Consider the following 12,331-nt stretch of genomic DNA (forward strand, 5'->3'; position numbering starts at 1 on the left):
ATGTTGTACATATACGTCAGGCTGTTTAGGGCAATGTATCCTAATTATCCATTTCTTCGTTAGCCTTTATTAATGAAAATTTGCCTAGTACCTGCAAACCATACAGCAAAAGTACCCCTAAAACCACAAGCATAATATTCAAAGGCTTCTAGTGCTTGGCGAATGAACCAACATATTAATTTCAGTGTTTCCCTTGATCAAGACAGAAATTTATTTATTATGGGTAATTAATCCAGGTTCTGCTTCTATGGGTACCAATTAAGTAATGTTAGATGATTTTATTTGATGAGGCTTTCTAGCTATTACTAATGATTAAAATAAAATGTCAGTATTTCATGGCTGAAGTTGCTTGTAATTGGTTGGAGATTGAATGTAGTAAGTTTCATCAATCTCCAATTGGTTGTTTATTCTGTTACCAGTTTTCTCTGGCCTTTGCCGTTTTATAATATAAGATTTCATTTAAAACTTATACTAAATTATCGAAAAATGGTATTTAATGAATTTGTAGATTGTATGCAAGGCAATGGCGTGCATAGTGTTTTAATCAATTATCAAACTAATTAATTGATATTAAAAAAATATCCACAAAAGCGGTAAATTTTCACAACCAGTAATATCCATGATCTAGGAATAAGCCCGGCGTGCGCAAGTAAACGTTATTTGATTAAGTTGTTTTATTTCACAATTCACTTTTCAAAAATAATACATTGTATATTTTCGAAACCACCCAGAGTAGTAGATCCTATCAGTATCGCTCTTGTATAAGACCACAATTCAAAATTGAAACGTTGCTTGAAATGGCTTTAGCCGTGTTTGGTGAACCGATCAAAATAGCCAGTTACCCACCATTCTCTTCCTCATCTCCTTCCTCTCCCCACTACTTTCAGCCTGATTCGGGATGCCGTAGTCTCACTGGCTCCAGACGATTGTGAGCAGTTGGGACTCTTGTGCGGTTTAAATTTAAAAAAAATAATGATAATAATGGGCACCTAAGCTGCAAGCTGTGTTTTTCGACCGCACAATTGCGAAAAAAAAGCAAACATAATATGATTGTTATTTCATTACTAAAGTTATACGTGAATTAATAGAGGTACAAACAGATGGCACTGATTGCTACATTTTTAATTTGTGGCGAAATCGTCCTTTTTCGATACTAACACAAACTAGTATACAGTCAACATTTGAATATGAAATGTGCGGCATACTTAGTTCGTGCTTTTGACACGTTATAGTAGAGCGATGCTGCGATTCGTCTTTGGGCGTCCTTTTTATTTCTTCCATTTGTTTTTTTTTTCAAATATTAGCAATTTTTGAGGCCGCGTTTAGTTACTTATCAGGGGTGCTCGGGTTCACGGGGTGAGGAAGTCTTGGCGGTGGATGCATCTGCCCACCTACCGTGTGGCGGGCCGGATTTGGATATACTGATTGACGGAGATCTTGTTGCCTATGCAGTAGAACTCTCTAGACCTATCGCGGTGGGAGTGATGAATTCAAATGTACGTCACTCCTGGATTCATCGATCCCCAGATTCTTATACACCCTTCATACCTTTTTCCTTCCTAGTTTTTCCTTTCCCTCCTTTCATTCATTTCGTTCCTTTCATTAATAAAAATCTCCACACAGCATCCCCAAAGATGACATAGGCCCTGAGGGCAATTATTTTCCCCAGGACCTCGCGGTATGGTAAGAAGGGCTAATTTGCTTACATGAAATGCACGCCTCTGATGCAAGTTATGTTACATCTGCCATCAAATAATATCCCTTTAGATTATGCACCTTCACTATGCATATGGATAGCGAAGGGGAAAAAAGGGTTTTCGGATGTATAGTGAATTTCGAAATAGGTATTCATCATTTTTCCTTGTACTATCATTTAGAGTCACCTCCGAAGTTAACGCACTTTACCCCCGGACACATTGTATATAAACGTGAACCAATATTAATTTAGATTAAAATTTTTGTGAAATGTGAAAAGTAATTTTTTAAGTAGATTTATTCTTACTTTGATATCTACCTATATCCCCCTACCACCCCACTTTTGGATCCTTTTGTCAACTGGAGAAGTGATAGTGCCAGTAATTAGTACAATTTAACTCCTCAGGAATTTTGACAGAAGGTCGGAGAGTGTCCGCTTTGTAATAAAATACAAATATCTGAACGTATCCAGAAACTAAAAACATTTTTGAACAGTAATACAATACGCTTGCAAATTTTTTTTTCAAAAATTAAGAATATAATTTGTCAAAATATATTAAAATTTTGAATACATAAAAAATGGCAGATCTTACGTTTTTTGTAACATAATTTTACTGATAACGAAAAGAAAAACACACCCATTTTTATGAGACAAATGTATTACAAGCATTATTGTCACCTCACATTTTTGTCGTTTCATATAAAAATAATTAATAAAAAAACTTGAAGTTCCGTATTTTTTTTTCAAAATGCGTTCGGAACTTTTGGCTTATTAAAAGTGCACATTCAAATTTTTCTTTAGTTAATTTATAGATTTGAATTTGATAGTAAGGGAAACAAGAGGACTGCCATCACAAAGTGGGCCTATTTTAATAGTTTGGTGGCATCCTATCAGCTGTACCATTCTTTCTTTCCTTTCCTAAATATCCTTCTTCTGTCACTTGGCAACCAAAATAAAATTAACTTTGCGGCCTAGAATTCAGATTCCAAGAAGTGTGGAAAAAATATGATAATCTAGTTGTTAGGAGCTGTAAACAACAGAGTACAGATGCTGTGACAGATTAGCCGAATTCAAACAAAAATAAAGTTAATTTTTTTCACTTTTACTTGAACAAACACACACTACACCAATTTAAACATCTGCTTGATGATGGACATTGTAACGCTGTCCGAATCGTTGGCAAAGAAGGAGGAAGCGTCACATGGCATAATAACTGAAAAAATAAAACATGATAACTGCCCAGAAATTATGATTTGACAGTTTAGGATAATGTGATCTATGGTAATTAGGTTGAGTAGTTAATCAGTAGATGGCGGTAGACATTAAGCCTACGCCAGGGCCCGCCCGATGACGCTAGTGTATAGCAGGTACTAGCGATGGATATTATCGGAAAGGCAAGCATCTCCGCGATCAGAGATTTACCTACCATCGGGTAACGAACAGTTGTAGCTAGCGAGACAAGTTATTGTAACGTAAATAAACAGTATTATAATAAGAACCTTTTACTGACCATAAGAGTTCCTAACACCCGAATTCTGCTTAAGTAAAGGCAGATATAACAGATATTTAAATATGTAAGCATTAAAATGTTCGAGGTCAGCATTTTAGACTAAAGTAAAAATATTTTTATTTCTTATTTCAAGGTGCGTAGTTCCATTAGCCTTCAGTGATGTTTATGTACGCTTTTCCCTATGAATATATAATTCATACTTCCCGAGAGCTCCTAAGGGGTTCTTTCGCAATTTGTGAACCTTTCAGCAAAAAGATCGTGATTAGACGTAAATCTGCCGTATTATGCTAATACGTGGGTACTCGCTACTTGTCCACACTAATAGTTTTACAAAGTGTTACAAGGAGAGCATGTAACACGTTGCCAATATCAAGACAGCATACATTTATGTATTTACTAATAAATATCAATCCAGTCTAGGGATAAAGATTTTCGGGTATTCGGTTTTCAAATATTTTCAACTTGATATTTTCAAAAAATCAAATTATATTTTTGCAGAGATACAATTTTTATACTTTTAAGAATATTTTGAACGTTTAACCTTTACGAAATTCAAATTATTTCCGAAGTTATAGCAATAAGAAGTGAGCGCGGAAGAGTCAGTCCGAAACTCAGGTAATGATCGGTGGTATAGCTAACATGATTGCCTAACAGGAGATCAAAGAGGACAGGAAATTGAAAAAAGCTGCTCAAAAGGAATACCGCGGAGTATAATATAAGGACACCGCGGCAATAATGGAAGACCTCATGTACGCTACAGGAATCGCAAAGGTAATTAAAAAATATATTAGTTTTAAGTCGCTGACGCCGTACTGCTTTTTCTTTTACGTTTTATTCGAAACAATTTTTTTCAAACTGGTGAACAAGATATTTCAAAATCTACTTAATCGATTTTATTAAAATTAACAACACAGTTTTTTAATAATATTGTATAAAATTTAAGTTTTTGATTATATGCCACTTTCGTAAGTTTTAAATTTTTTAAATCGAAATTTCGATTAATTTAATTTTAATTTTAAAGCAGCTGTCATTTCTACAAAAAAATGTTAAGTCATTTCATATGAAATGCCAACTTCTCGATTTGAAAATAAAACGTGGTGTTTTTCTTTCTAACACCGTTTAGATCACATTTCTAACCACGAGAGTGAGGAAGATACAACGATTTCTTTGAGACCATACGAGTTGTTTCCAAAACATTGTTTTTTTATATTTCTGGCAATGTATTAAAATTTATTCCAAGATATTTATAGTTGAATTTCCCCATTGTTTTTGTTTTAACTTTTTGAAGTTTGGAAAAATTATGTTTGGCATTTTACAATTTTTTTATTATTTTTAAATGGTGTAGTTTTATTCATAATATTATCTTTATAAATATGTAATGTTGCATGGTAGTGGTATAATGCATTTATTTATTTTATTTTTATTTAAGTTTTAATCCAGCAGGACTGGGAGGATAGTGCAATCCCAGTCTGCCATATTACATGAAATAAAACAAGGAAACAATAAAATTAAGGTAAAAAAACAAATTATAAAAATGGAAATATGATAAAACAAAGAGAAATAAAAAAATAATATTAGGCAGGTACCTAAATATAAAATTAAAATATAAATCAAAAATAAAATAGGTAATACAATGAGATTAAATTTAATTAAACCGTCCATCAGGGAGGTCGCCGCATCATCTGCATCCATCGCTCATTGAGTGGGGAACTGAGCCACTCGGATGCAGCCACAACGATGATGTTGGTTGACTTCCGAGTCCTACCCCAGAAGCTGGCTAGTCGGTGGCGAAGTAAGGCGGAGAATGAGTGCACCCTCCCTTCAGTAAACATTGTGGAGGCACTGCAGAACCTCGGTAGTTGCATGAGCTGCCTGTATGCATTATTGTAGCACACCCTCAGCTTGTCCCATTGCGCTGCTGGGTATTGTGTCCACAGCTCAGATGTGTACAGTGCAGTGCAGAATGCCTTGAAAAGTAGTTTTCTGACATCATCGCTACAGTGGTAGAACCGCCTTGAGAGCATTCCGGCCCGTATATTGATTGCTCTTCTTTGTCGTTCCATGTCTTCTATATCCTTCATATCTTCGCTTAGGATATGTCCCAGATATTTAACCTGCGAGGCTACAAGTAGTTCTTTTCCGTCTAACCAGATTGGAGGAATATTTATTGGCTCCTTGTTGTATTTAAAAACCACGATTACTGACTTTTTTGCATTGTACAGCAGGTTATGTGAGATTGCATACTCTTCGCATATTTGAACAAGTCGTCTCATCGCTTTAATCGAAGGCGCCAACAGCACCATGTCATCCGCGTAATTAATGTTGTTACTGCCTTGACCGCAGATATGACAACCAATTCGTGTATCATTCAGTTCTTGTAAGAGGTCATTGATGTACACATTAAATAGAATAGGAGACATATTACCCCCTTGCCTGACTCCGCTTTTTAGGAATAAGGGTCTTGAAGAAGCTTAGTTTTCCAACTTTAAATTCTTTTAACAGAAGTTCTGATGATGACGTATATATCTTAAGTAGAATTAAGTTTAAAATAATTTTTGTGCTACGTAAAGCAGTTGTGTTTTTTATAAATAATCCCATAGTATTATTGATTGACATAAGGCAAAGTAAGTCATTCTAAGTAAATCTTTATTTAGGATACGTCTTAGACATCTAAAAAGACGGTTATTTTCCTCACTCTGTCTTTGAGTATATTTAATTTTTTTTCAGACGATCCTGACTGATACAATAAGTACACCATCAGCAAAGATTTTAAAAAGAGGGTTCTACTTGATGGCTTATATCTCCGATATTTTTTTAATTTTGTTTATTCGTTATTTTTTAAATTATTCATTCACTACTTTGTATACTTGGAAAAATAAAAATTATTTTATACATTTAATCGGAACGACAAGGTGGTGTAACCTTTCATATCGTACCTCCAAATAATAATACTGAAACATATATACTTCTCAGTGCGGCTTTATGCTAATGAATATACAAATATTACAATATTCACCCCATATTTTTAGGTTTTTAAGTAAAAATTTCAAAAAAATATCATGTATGATTCATTCTAATTCATAAAAATCACCTACGTAATTTTGGGTAGCTAACACTCAAGTTGTTGCTGTTATAATAAAACTCTAATATTTTATATTTATTTACGCCATTGAGGCTTTTAAATAAAATAAGTCTCAATCACTATTAGTGTTTTAAAATTTACAAAATAAAAATAAAGATAAAAATAGTTTTATACCGAGCTACATATGAATGGATTGAGTAAATTAAATGTATCTATATTGGAGCTATATCTAACAATAGAATATATGAAATAAGACATGAACAAAAATGAATCAAATTGATACTCTGTAATGTGTACATGAAAGGGAATGTGTGCAAGCGAGAGATAATACTGTTATGTAAAGATAGGAACACGTGACTCGTCCTCTCTGGTCGTAAGCTGTTCCCAAATACTCATCTATACAAATCTAGACCCTCCTCATTTGAATACATTACAAACTCGTACAACATATAGAAATAATGTATACATAGGTTACTTATCCACTTAAAATCAACATTAAATACAGCAAAAAAGGAGTAAAGAATTCTTCTACTATTTAAAAAACATTAGGAAAATTATGTTTTTAGATATTTCTAATTTAAATTTTAATTGGGAATAAACGAAAAACTCAACGTAATAGAACATATTTCCAAGACTGTGTGGCATCTGTACTGCGAAATGAATTAAATAGTTTGTTTTCGATTAATTAACACATTTAAAAAAACAACGAGTGGCTAATCATAAAATCTACATATTTTTGAAAGTTTTATTTGCACCTACAAAGTTCCTATCTGCAATTCGAAATTTTCCGAACCGTTTAATGTTTGAGCAATAATTTACATTTTTATTTAATTTTTATTTTTTTATTTTTTTTTATATATACAATAATATTATTATTGGGTTTATAAAAACAGTTTATTTTTAAACAAGTTCTGCTGTGTAATTATTATTACGCGTGACAGCTGTTTCGCCCTCTAAAGGCATTATCAAACTGTCTGTCTATCAAACAGTTTGATAATGCCTTTAGAGGGCGAAACAGCTGTCACGCGTAATAATAATTACACAGCACAACTTGTTTAAAAATAAACTGTTTTTATAAACCCAATAATAATATTATTGTATATATAAAAAAATAAAAAAATAAAATGGAGTTCTACAAATTAAACTTAATAACAATAAATAAATAATTTTCATGTTTTTAGTTTAGTGTAGGTATATTATGTATAGTGTTTTGTACAAAAAAAAACACATCTGGCCAGATAAAATCTAATTTTTAAACGAAATTTTGAAACATAAACATCAGAAAAAGATACGGTCGCATCAAGGACTTAACTCAGGACCCTCGCCTTGCCGGAGCGACGCTCTACCAACTGAGCTATTGGAACTAATGGGCTAGTGGTCATATGACCGAAGGAGATAGGGTCCCATTAGCTAGAATCTTTTTTCTGATTTATCTTTATCAAATTTTTGTTTAAGAATCGCTAATATTGACTTAAATAATTAAATATTATAATTTGAGGCTTACGGCACTACGTTATTCCAAAAACGAAATATTTAATTTTTATTTATTTCAGTTTCAGTTTCAGTCGAATTTGAAAACGCTTTTTCTGTCGAACTTTACAAGACTAATGGACAAGCTTATTAAATAAGTACATAGCTGGAATATTTGATTGCCAATACATATGCAAATTAGCAAAAGTTTGGATTTTATTTTAATGTTCATTAAGTACCTAGCAGTATTCCTGATAGCATCTTCCGATCTCCATATTTTTATAATTCTACCTCCGTCCCTTTTGCTTAAGGCTGGAGGACGTAATGATGTAATTCTTAGAATACTTGAGTCAACTTTTTAGTAGGATTATATGGTCGTTTCTCCCATTAGGGGCGCAGGACTCTGTCTGAATTGTAAACAGTCTTAAAGGCGGCAGCGGAAGCTATTTGGGAATTTCCTGTCGGGTCAAGGACTTCCTTTGAAGGAGGGGATGATAGATAAGGCTCTATGGCGTGATCAGATATAGATTCGTGTTAACTATCTGGATTGTATTGGACCATAGGTACGTCCTATATGTTTTGAAGCGGGTAGATTTGAAACATCAATGGATTGAATGATCTGCTATTTTTAGTATTGTATAAAGCCAGCTAAAAAATCAATACCTTATACGGAAATATATTTAAGTACAAATTAATAAATATTTTTTTCTCTTTCTGTTTGTTTTGTAGAATTTTGCATCAGTTTGTGTTTACGAGAGCAAAAATGGCATTTGCAGCTTGAAAAAAAAATTTAGCCCAATATCCCAGCGCTCCTTCTCCCTTACACTCGCCTGATATCGTGGATCTCCATTCCATTTGAGTTTTGTAAAATCAATTTTGTATTGAAAGCGTTGTATTTGCCTACATTAGGCAAATATTTAGACACCAAAACTAATATTTAACAGTACTTTTGAGGCACGCAAACGCCTTAAAAGAAGAAAACTTTAAATAACTGAGTAATTTTTCTGTTTTCGTCAATCCTGAGCATAGCAAAGTTTTGTTTTGGCTCGACCACTTTGCATTTCGTCTGTATGTAAATTTATTTATGGGTTCCGTGTTCGTTAAATCCTTTTAAGATGGTAGCCGTTTTTGATTATACCTTTTTATACCGCCAGGGGGCATGAGCGTTTCGACTGTTACGAGCTGTTAAGTCGAAGAAATCAACATTACGTGAAGACTACTGTTCACAGAACTACTAACAACAATACTAACAATAGGTTGTTGTAATTTTAATTCGCTTATAGGTGCCATTTAAGAAATGTATAATGCACACATTATTACTGAGGTGTAGATAGTGCAAACTTTGACAGTTAGTAGCATTTTTTTTGTTTGAGAGTCATAATTTTAATAATTATAAGTAATTAATTATTTTCTCAAGATATCGAAAACATTCAACTTCTTATCTCAAACATTTATGCAATATATTATGTATATCTTAGCATAAAGCATTGGAATAGCGTAGATTTAATTAGTCAGTTTATGAATAATTTTAGGGATAGATAAAGAAAGATTCTTACCAAGCCACAGTCGTTTTGCGATATCTGGCGGGAAAATTAGGTGAAGCAGACTGACGTTCTTTTCTCTCTCCTTGTCTACCGCATGGTTCGCCTCCTCTATTGAGTTTTTCAATTTATCCATTCTTCTTCTTAATCCATCCTAAAGAAAAAAAAAATATTTTTAAATACGCAAATCACGCTTAAGACAAAGAAACAAAAAATTTACGACTAGTGAATGAAAAGTTTGAAATCTTTAGAACGTTGACGTCAGGTACGTAACGTGACGTCATGCTGTAAGATGTTGCGCTGTTACTACCACTAAATAAATGAAAAGGGCTCCAAAGCACTGGATTCATCAGTGATCTTTTCGCCATCAAGTAGAGCTAAGAGACAGGCCAAATAATGGATCAATATTTTTCACTGTTAACATTTACCACAAAAGCTCCACTGCGGACTGTTGAATGACTTGATGGATTTGTAGTTTCAGTCAATTGCTACATGGTTCGCTGCAAAATAAAATTCAGCCCATCTTTCCTTTAAATACCCTCCACATGACATCACCTTAGAAATTAATATTTTAGCCTGCTGCGAGATCAACTTCAAGGAAGAAATTGGAGGGGCCCCAAGTGAAACACCTGAGAAAAACCTTCAGAGAAATCGATATATAATAATAATAGATTAGCCCTCTCATACTTTCAATCTCAAAATAACACCACCAAAGAGTAATTTCACAGTAATACTTCCCATCAAAGACTAGATATAAGTGCAAATTTGCTACAATTTACGCCTTTCGGCTTTACATATGATAATTATAGTATAAAAAATGAGTAAATAACAAAGCCGATTGAGATCTTGTTTAAGTAATACAATACTGGAGAGAAAAAAAAAACCATATATATCTTAAAAAACTGACTTAAGATAGATGAGGTTCACAGTAAATACTTAACTATTGGGTAGGTGTATGATAAATAAAGTGTATTTCAAGTTGAAAAGCTCTAAATGAGAAATGTGTAAATAATAAACAGCTCTCAAAAGCGTGTATAACATCAATTTAACACGACACAGATAGTAAGAACATCGTAAATGTAAATAAAAATGCTAAAAAAGCATAAAGCTATCGCTAAAATCCAATGTTGTAATTTGTTAATTTTATCGGCCAATAGCCTCAAAGGCATCGCGTCACAAAATAGAGAGAGCTTAACAATGCAACTGGATTGTAAACTTACAAACAAAAACGTCCGTGAAACCAGCAACAATAGTTCATTTTGTGGCAAAAGTGTTGTCGCAATTTGTTGCGGACTTACTAGTTTTGCTAGAAATAAATGCAATATTTTGATCGATTATTACTTTAATCGATATGTAGCCCCAAGGGAATATATATTGCTTTTTTATTTTCATATAGGTGGTTAAAATGTTAATTATACAGTTTGAGAGAGCCCTTACCTAAAGTATTGCTTACTGCCTAAAATAAATGTTTGAAAAATGATCTTTACAAAGCTAGTCCATTGAGTGTTGGGACAAACTTGCTGGAAGACAAATTTTCTCCGTGCAGACCAAAGAAAGGTAAAAAACAGTTCTTTTTCAAACAGTTCCGATCTTTCGACTGTGAGACAATGCATTTTCTTTTGATAAATGTTTTTAAACCAATATTTTTGCTTTCGGTGTTGATTTTAAGGTTAACACGCCCTGTTTGATACTACGTGGTTGATGTTCAGAGCCTTCTACGTTGAGTTGACGTATTAAAAAGTAACTTTGCTAGTTACCTAACAACGTAACTAAGCTGACTACTCCAATAATTAACCATCAAGAGAGTTTCATATTATGACCTCGGTGTGAGTTTACATAACTGGCCTATTACTGTGAACTATGTACATAATTATGAAATTTGTATTCAAGTTTCGTTGTGCTTAACATACAAAACGTTTTCGTTTTTCATTTGATAGACACTCGTCTCCTGTAATTAGAATTTGGTAAACGCTACACGAATAATTTCTAAGCAGCAATGAAAATGATTGCGTTTCGAATTAACTTTTTTTTAATATCTGTGAGTGCTTATTCAACGGGAATAATTTGTCTCAACTTGTGCTGGCGTGAATTTAGTTAATAAATAAACTCATTTTAAGGGTTTTGACAGTTAATACAAATGGTGTGTCATTCTAAGTGACAGTTGGTGTGGCACGTGACGAAAATATTGTCATGCCTTGATACAAATTATTTACGTTGGCCGAATTTATAATTTATTTTAAATGGAATATTTGGTGAACGTGCGGAAGGTTGAATCAAAATGTGTGCTCTCGTAAATTTGCGGGAGAAATTTTGAATAATTTTTCATATTATATATTTAGAATTTTGTTGTTAGTTGTTCATAGAGGAAACGAAACGTAGATTTAAAATATAGCACATTTTGGATTCAAATGTCTCGATTCTAAGTTTTAACGTAAATTGAATAAGTCAAAAAAGTAATCTAAGCTGTATTTTTCATGCCAAAAAAAGATAATATAACTAAACCCTATTGTGAAAAGCTACTTACATGATTCTGATGCAACTCACTCTAAAAAATCACTATAAACGAAAGCATTTTGAAAAACAGGTAAAGCTGATTGCTACAATCATGAATGCCTTCAAATTAAGGGTTAGTAGCGAAATTACGTAACCACAATGATAAATATTAAAAAAAACGATTATTATTAATAGGCCTAAGCGACTTGTGAAAATTTTTGATAAAGCACGACTTATAACAGAGAAAAATTTCTCGACATCTCAGAAGTAGCATTTAAAGTTAGTTTGTAATTTTTTTCATACCTACAGCAAGTCAAAGCAACAGAACCAGGTTTATTTTTTAAATTATTTTTTATTAAATGTAAACTTATATTTAAGTGACAAGGTTTTTACGTAAATCACAAAAAATAACAAATTATTTACAAGCAATAAATATTTGCCCGAAACACAAATATAAAAAATCTTCTGATAAAAAAAGCCGCCGACGGGAATTGAACCCGCACTATCTGATTGCCGGTCAGATGCACTTGGAACAAATT

At 33.0% G+C, this 12,331-nt stretch overlaps 1 protein-coding gene across 1 annotated transcript in view; it reads right to left on the minus strand.

The window, feature by feature from the left end:
- LOC149413539 (head-specific guanylate cyclase-like) overlaps positions 1-12,331 on the minus strand; it is a 150,626-nt gene that overhangs the window by 30,700 nt on the left and 107,595 nt on the right. The window contains exon 8 of the mRNA XM_089644418.1: positions 9,315-9,453. Within this exon, the coding sequence (XP_089500544.1) occupies positions 9,315-9,453 (139 nt within the window). The remainder of the gene's footprint in view (positions 1-9,314; positions 9,454-12,331) is intronic.

Source organism: Hesperophylax consimilis, chromosome 21, assembly GCF_061612785.1.
Source record: "Hesperophylax consimilis isolate HC1 chromosome 21, BYU_Hcon_1.0, whole genome shotgun sequence".
Classification (NCBI taxonomy): domain Eukaryota; kingdom Metazoa; phylum Arthropoda; class Insecta; order Trichoptera; family Limnephilidae; genus Hesperophylax; species Hesperophylax consimilis.